Genomic DNA, 8519 nt, shown 5'->3' on the forward strand with positions numbered 1-8519 from the left:
ATATATATATATAAAATGTTTGAATATATGGACTGGAGAAAGAGTACTCAATACAGGTTGTAGAGGTTATTTATTTGTTCAAAGATGTTTATTGGTTTTTGTTGCCTGACGGAAGAAATGCAAGAAACTCAGTAGCGAGGAGTCGTAATCATCAGCTTCAAATAATATACACACGAGACATATATATATATATAACGTGTGTATATTTATGTATAGACATAGGTCAATATCTATATAAATATATATTTATATCTCTCTCTAATATATATATATACATACACACGCACATATATATACGCACACACATATATGTATATATATATACATATATATATGCACACATACACATATATATATATATATAGACACATGCACAGATAAACCTATATCTGTATCTATGTCGTTATATATTTGTATGTCTTGCATATAAATAAATGTAGGTACTCATACGCACAAATTCTGGGTTGGTTCAGCTATGCTCTCTGATGCTTGCTCCAGCATGACCATAGTCCAATTACTGAAGCAAATAGAATAGTAGCATTCCTTTCCGAGGTGTTCTTAGGATCCACTAATTTCTTTCAAGATTTCTCATCAAATCTTGTCTTTGAATAGTTATTATATCTGTTGTTGTTTGATTAGTTACAATCACTGGATCATGGCCATTACCTTGTAAGGTATAGTTAAATTATTGGCCCCAGCATTTGTTTTCTTCAATCGTAGGAAGATGAAAGTCATAGTGGATCCTGGTGCCATTTGAACTTGGGGACGCGATCAGATTACAACATATTTTATTCAATACTCAACTAATTATGTTATGTGCCTACCTACCTGTTTGTTCCTTTTAATATAGCCTTTATTTCACCCCTGAACTATAATTGGAATTAAGCAATCTTTGAAACTTCATTTTAGCTTTCTTGTGCCTCACTTATTTTCTTTGATCAATCAATATCTTTTTCTCTCATTGAAATTCATATTTCTTTTTTTTCTAAATTTTTCTTGCGGTAATCCTATCAACATATTTTATACTAACGCTGTTAGACATCGCTGGTGATTCATTCGAAATTAAGAGATAAAAATCGGATTTCCTATTTAGAAATTGATTTCAGTTCTCAATTTAATAAAAGCTACAGGAACTAGTAATACTCAGCTTTGTGGGTGGAGGTTAGTTTAACCCTTTAGCATTCAGATTACTCTGTCAAATGGAATGTTCATTTATTCACATTGTGTTGAATTAAATCTTATATAGTAACACCTCACTTTACAAGACTCCAGGTTTACGAGTTTTATTTCTCGAGCACAAATCCAATTTTGAATGAAGTGCAAAAGTTTCTACTACCAAAATGCTTGTGTGTGTTACCAAGAAATTTATAGCGAGCAAGAAAAAAGCTCCTTCTAGGCAAACAACTCTAGGCTTGTTTTTCAAAAAAAAAAAAAAAAATCTACAAATCTATCTACGTGTGCTTGTGAATCGACAATCACGTCTACAAGTGATGGTGTGCACGAGTCGAGTACGAGTGAAAGTGATTCAGAAAATGGTTATGATAATATTTTTTATTATATATGATTTTGACATTCTTTTTACTTTACATAAAATACTCTTTACGTTCTATTGTTTTATTGCTGTTTATTTACGAGTATTATAAATTTTATAGATAAAATAATTTTCTGGGAATTAGTTACGATTTATAACATTGCTCCTATGGGAAATTATTGCTCTGCTTTGCGAGTGGTCTCTGGGAATAAATTAACTCCTACACCAAGGCATTACTGCATCGTCTCATCCTTTTGAGACTGAACCTAGAAACTGTGGTTGGGAAGCAATCTTCTTACCACACAACCATGCTTGCACCTATGTCTATAAATATACGTATTAACTTGTAGCATAGAAGGTAGAAAAGATTTCGTTTACAAGGTCTTTGCTATATAGAATGTTGACGACATTCAGTAATGGTTTGCACTCTTACATAGACTGCACTGTAAGCTTAAAAAATTGCTTCCAAAATTCATCAATTGCATTGCTTCTCTTCCCCTAAATACAAACACATACCTTAGAGATATATATATATATATATATATGCTGCATTACCACTCTTTCAACAACTGATGACGGTTTAATGATAAAAACGTTTTTAAAGAAAGTGTCCTCTGACCGCCAGAGGTGGAGTGACACCAATTGTCCCTAACCCTGTCCCCCATTGCAGACAAACTTTCTCCACACAAACAAAGGCAATGATGGAATGTGATACCAAATAAACATTTTAAAAAACAAGTAAAATATTTGTTATAAAAATTGGATTTTAGATAACTTTTTTTTCTTTCTTTTTCCTGTTTGGAATGGTTCAAACCTCAGGGTTGTTTTTACAGCTGGTTCTCTTCCCTCTGTAGCAGCAGGCAGCTATTGCAGGCGTGGCTGTGTGGTAAGAAGCTTGCTTCTCCACTAGTGTCGTCTACTATAGCCTCGGGCTGAACAAAGCCTTGTGAGTGGATTTGGTAGATGGAAACTGAAAGAAGCCCATTGTATATTTTCACATAGCTGGACAGGTTATTCACAGAATGGTGAGGCTCTTTTATGACCATATCACATGATGTCTAGACAACGATAAACACACACACACTAACACATATACAAAAGGTTTCTTTCTGTTTCCGTCACCTGAATCCACTCACAAGGCCTTCATTCAGCCAGGGTCTGTATAGTAGAAGACACTTGCCCAAGGTGCCACATCCGTTGGGAAGCAAGCTTCTTAACCACACAGCCACAAGGGGGGAAAAAAAATGAAGCATTATCAGTTTGTTACCAGCTTCTGTGATAAACATAGACATGGCTATGCAGTTAAAATGTTTGCTTTTTGATTTCATTGTGGCAACTACCTTGTTCTCTCGGGTCTTGTGAGAAAAAATTGACAGACAGAGGCCCATGGTATATTTTTTGTTATGTATGCAGTGAAAGCAACCATTTTGGATAGCTGAAATTGCATAACAAACTTTAAAAAGATATAACGAAATTGTGTACAGTGCTCAGGTGCACTGCAGCTTATCAAAGGTGCATGTATAGTACATAGAATTCTGTAGAAAAGTCCGGAAAGTGAACAGTGTATGGAGGTGGGGGTTATCAGGTGTAGTGATGGCAATTTTAAAGGATGCAATGTCTAGGCATCTAACACCTGATGCAGGTAGTTTGTTCCATGCTTCAGCAACTCTGAGTATGAAAAAATGTTTCTGAAAGTCATGGGAGCTGTGCTTGGCATGCCCACATGTGTTAGACACATGGAACTCAAAAAGGTGGTTGTTGGCACAATGGTTAATAATTTTGTGGGTGTTTAACTGACTGCAGCCAGTTGAGCTTCTGAGCATACACTGTACAGTCAGAAGGAAATTTTAAGTTAATAAAAATACACATGCAAACATATGAGAATAAAGAAAATACATGCCCCAAAAAAGAAGAAAAAACAGCAAAAGTATTTTTAAATTGTGACATAACATTATTTAATCATTATAAAAGATGAAATATTTATCCAAGTTCATTTGAATTTATTTATGCTTTTCTAATGTTGCTTTAATTTTCTCTTCAGATGCCCCTATTACCTCATCAACCTGGCAAAAAAAAAGAAAAATATTGTTAATTAAGAATCCAGGTGATTGTGTGTGTGTATGTGTATACTGTTAGTTAACAATCCAGCTTCTGTGTCTTGATAGAATATGAGTGAGAGAGGACTGCATCGTGCTCCGTCTAGGGTCTCTATAGCTGATCCCCTTCCTAGCACTCACCACTTTACAGAATGTACAGTGTTTTCCTTCATGTCATCAGCACTAGTGTAAAGCGAAAGGATGAGAATAGATTTGTAGTTGCCATAGGATGGTAACACATCTAATCCATACAACATTATATCATTTTGAATATAATACAGATAAAAGTGTGTGTTTGTCTTGAGATGCATTCTCAAGACAAACTAGTTAAGTATGATATGCAAAATACTAGTCTGTATTACTATGGATTCCATGACTGGTAACAGATAGATGTGTGCCAACACACACAAACATGCACGACAAACTTCTTTTCAGTTTTAATCTCTCAAATTCATTCACAAGGCTCTGGTCAGTCCAGGACACCAGAGGGTAATTGGCCAAAGTGAGACTGAAGCCAAAACCACGAGAACTTGTTAAACTCACAGCCATTTGACAACATATTCTGACACAGTATCTAACAAGATGTGGTTACAATCCATGTAATGGGTTTCAGCACAGTTTTGGTCAATCTAGCTATGATGGAAGACACAGGCCACAAGTTGTGAAGACAAATTTTTTGCCATTTGACCATCTGTGCATAAAGCCACCAAATTTTTCTCGTTGTGTGTCTTTAATTAATGAAAATGAAAACTCTGCAGTTTGACTTCCAGAAAAGTAAATACTCACTTTATCACCTCCTTTGTAGAATCTAAATGTTGGCATGGCAGAGATACACTGATCTTCTGCTACATCCTGCAATAATATAACAGACACATTGTATATAATACACAATACACGTGCACATATATATAAAAATATGATGAAGGTAAAGCAGGCAAAAACTTCAAAGTCACTGTCAACACATCTAGCTATAAAATATGTCCTCTACAACAAGTAGTGAGTAGTCATTCAGTTCAATGTAAAACTGTTTTTATAACTCAACATAAAAACAGACATCAACATACACAATGGGCTTCTTTCAGTTTCCACCTGCCAAATCCACTGACAAGGCTTTGGTTGGCCTGAAACTATTGTAGAAGCCACTTGCACAAGATGCCACAACATACAGTAAGACTGCACCCCAAAAACATGTGGTTTGGAAGCAATCTTCTTAACCACACAATTGCAGCTGTATCACTATGCTTCGACTTAAAGGAAGGACACACAGGTCAGGGGAAGGATTGGAGTTCAAAGAGTAGATTGTCCATCATCAAGGATGAGATTATCTCGTGCCCTTCGTTGTCATTTTAGTCCTAGCTCAGGTCCTGGTTGAACACATGTGGTCAAAGATGTTTCAGCTGTGACCAGTCCCACCTTTTCCATTCCACAGTGTATATCTAGAACTGCACAATCTAATATGTCCTTCATTGAAGATAATAGAGAGGGATTTAGTTGCTATTTCTAGAAGGTCAAGATTCCAAATAGAGATATATCCCTGCTGGTGTGTAGTTGTTATTGTTGTTTTGCCCCAATCAGTTCTAATTGAAGACATTCCAGCCATGGTCAACCAAATTGATTTTTAGACAACACATCAAGAATTACATTAATATGCATTCTTTTTGTTTTGAAATGACATTTGGATACGATCTAAAGTTTCTACTGGTGGCTATTGAAGTTATAGTTTAGCACCAGATTATTTCAAACCAATGGGGAAATGTGTTCCAGCCATGACAATCCCACCTTTTTATTCAGGTATTGTGTAACTAAGGACACATGGCGTAATGTGTCCTTCCACTTTAATTTTGTTTTTTTTTTTAGAGATGGCTGGATGTGAATCGAAGATAGTCCGGCTGCTGTTTCTAGTATGAGTCTGCTATTGAGAGCCAAGCATGATGGTTCATTTAATGAAATATTTAATGTATGTGCCACTGTAGCTCTGTAATATAATAAACAGAACAAAACATCACCATTATTTGTGTCTGCTTTTTCAGGCTGAGATAGGTTAAACAGGTCAACTGAGTCTCTGACAGATCTTAGAGTAAATGCCATCTTAGGTGTGGCTAGAAGACCACACCTGGAGGCCTAATGTTATATTTTGCCGTGGTTTCAATTGCTGAAAGCCTTTCTTCACATCGACCACCTTACTGAGTACACTGAGCACATTTTATCATGGAACCCTCCTCGACCTGGCTAAAAGGTCTTTTCAACCCTGTCTTTATATTAGTAGATCCTAATTCTGATCACATAACCATATTTTCCAGCTTACAAGTCAACGTAGTATTTTGTGTAAACATTCAACGTTGCCACGGTCTTCCCAAATCCCATTGTACTTCACAAAGTCATCTTCGTGTATAAACTGACCAACTTATTTTGGCTGTAAAAAAAACTTTTGAGCTAAAAAATTCAACCAGTTTGCCAGAAAATATGGTAATTATGGGACTCCCAGTCATTGTCAATGCAAATTTAGCAAGGAAACCTAACAACTTGAGAATAACCAGGTTTTTCTTCTCATACGCAATTATTTATGAGCCATTTATCATCAATCAAACCTTGTTAATACTAACACAACTATTTCTAGCAAGTATAGACAGCTCATCAGTTTCAATGACAAATGTTTGGATAAGTTCATGAGATTTCTTCAATCAAGAAGCAAGCCTGCATAACACGACTTCCCTGGGTCTCATCACTAACTTGTTTGTATTTTAATCAAAAACTACGTCCAAGGTCTATCATTATAACATGAATATCATCAAAGCACTTCAGTAGTCAAATAGTTCCATCACATAAAACACATCTAGCTGTATTTCAAACACCAATTTTATACACTGATTAATAGAAGTAATAAAAGTCTGATATCAAAAGGATTATTTCTCAACTGAAAAACCCCCTAGAACCTTATCCAAACAATTGTAAATTAATAAAGTTTGAAGAATTGATAATGAAAAGAAAAAAGAAATTACAGGTGCTTCGTCAACATCCACTTTGCAAAACAGGACTGTATCATGGTCTTTTTCCATTGCCTGTGTAAAAAAAAGATTAAAAAGAAAAAAAAAGGATTCTATATTTTATTTCATAGAAAAACTGATCATCATCATCATTCCCTTGTGTCCAAGCACTCATAAAACCAATTATTCCGTTTCCACGACATACAAGTGACCAAAATTACAACATTCTCCCTGGAAATGCAATGCCAGTCAGTTGCAGGATTACTTATTTACAGTTGAATGGACAAAGTTACCTTCTCAAGTCATACTGACTCATAACGGCCAGATTCCTAGTTTCATGGAGCAATGTGAAATGAAGTTTTTTTTTTGCTCAACGATCTGGAAATCGAAACCACAATTTTGTGATCATGAGTACAACACATAAACCAGTAGGTTTGCTCAACCAGCGTTGGTGTGTTTATGATCCTGTAACTTAGCAGTTTGGCAAAAGACACTGACAGAATAAACATCAGGTTTAAAAACAAAGTACTGGGATTGATATATTCTTCAGGGCAGTGCTCCAGTATGGCCACAGTCTAATGACTAAAATAAGTAAAAGAATAAAAAAAAGTCAATGTTAACAAAGGCTTTATTGTGCTTTGCCCATTTTTATTCATAATACATGTCAAAATTACAGTACAAAAGTTCATATTGAAAATCACTGGGTACCTTATAGGCTGAGACCATGGTTCCCAAATTAGAAAACTGGTCCATGATGCAAAGATCGAAAGACCAAAGTTCTAATTAATATCATAGAATCCCAAACCAATTTGGAGTGTGGCCATGTCCAATGAATAAGAATGCTGGACACTGTGCACTCAGGACCAGAGACATTAATACAAAACATAGAGACATCTCTGACACACAACCAAGACTTCCTGTGTGTTGAGTTGTTAAACAACAGCAGTTTTAACAGAAGCTAAGTCAAAGCTTTTGTTATCTAAATGACCTAATGCATAGGTTTTCAAACTGGGTGCTACCACCCCCTGGTGGGTGTTGAGATGGTCCAGGTGGTTTCAGCCGGGTTGGTATTGAAAGGGTTACTGATCTGTGGCTATTGAAAATGGAAGCTCTGTAAAAGCTGGAAAGAAGAGCAGTGCCCTTGTGAGCTGACAGAGAATGGCTGAGCCTTAAAGATATTGACTACAAAGAACTGTGATGGTATGGACATCATAATCATTGAAATTCTTCCCCTGGTCATGTTCTTCCTGAAGTTGCCAACTTGAAACAGCTGAAGAAAGGCCATTAACAGCATTGGTCTCATTCATCTTGGAGCAGCTGAAAAAACTATGGGCACAACAAAGGGTCTTTAACCCCGTCGGCATTCAAACCAGTCATATCCAGCCCCTCAAACATACACTGCAAATATCATTTAAAAAATAAACAATCACATCATTGAAATCTTCAAGCTATGAGATAAGACATGATTAAGTCAAAACAATGGGAATAAAGAAGAAGCATTACATCTGACAGAAGAATCTGGATGCTGAAGGGTTAATGAGGACACAAAAATTCTAATGAAAAACGAACATACCAAAAGTTTGGGAGCAATCATCTTGCAAGGCCCACACCACTGTGCAAAGAAATCAATTATTATAAGCTTGTCCTTGTTTTCTGCCAAAAGTTCATTAAATTGTTCCTACAATCAGACAAAAAAAAAAAAAAAAAAAAAACATTTAATTTATAAGAGATGGCAAGGCGGTGTAGTCAAATTTGCTTTCCAATCACATGATCTCAGGTTCAATCTCACTGCATGGCACATTAGGCTGGTATCTTCTATAATCCCTGGTTAATCAATGCTTGACAACTGATGTTGAAGAGACTGACAGAACAAGTACTAAGCTTATAAAGAAAAAGTCCGGGGGGGGG

General features: G+C 36.0%; 1 protein-coding gene across 1 annotated transcript in view; it reads right to left on the bottom strand.

Moving 5' to 3' along the window:
• Positions 1–3461: 3461 nt before the first annotated feature.
• LOC106880381 (thioredoxin 1) overlaps positions 3462–8519 on the bottom strand; it is a 10403-nt gene continuing 5345 nt past the window's right edge. Inside the window, exons 2-5 of the mRNA XM_014930284.2 lie at positions 8185–8289; positions 6627–6686; positions 4414–4479; positions 3462–3594 (exon numbers count right to left, since the gene is read on the bottom strand). Coding sequence (XP_014785770.1) covers positions 3532–3594; positions 4414–4479; positions 6627–6686; positions 8185–8289 — 294 coding nt within the window. The 3' untranslated portion in view covers positions 3462–3531. The remainder of the gene's footprint in view (positions 3595–4413; positions 4480–6626; positions 6687–8184; positions 8290–8519) is intronic.

Source organism: Octopus bimaculoides, chromosome 19 (genome assembly GCF_001194135.2).
Source record: "Octopus bimaculoides isolate UCB-OBI-ISO-001 chromosome 19, ASM119413v2, whole genome shotgun sequence".
NCBI classification, from domain to species: domain Eukaryota; kingdom Metazoa; phylum Mollusca; class Cephalopoda; order Octopoda; family Octopodidae; genus Octopus; species Octopus bimaculoides.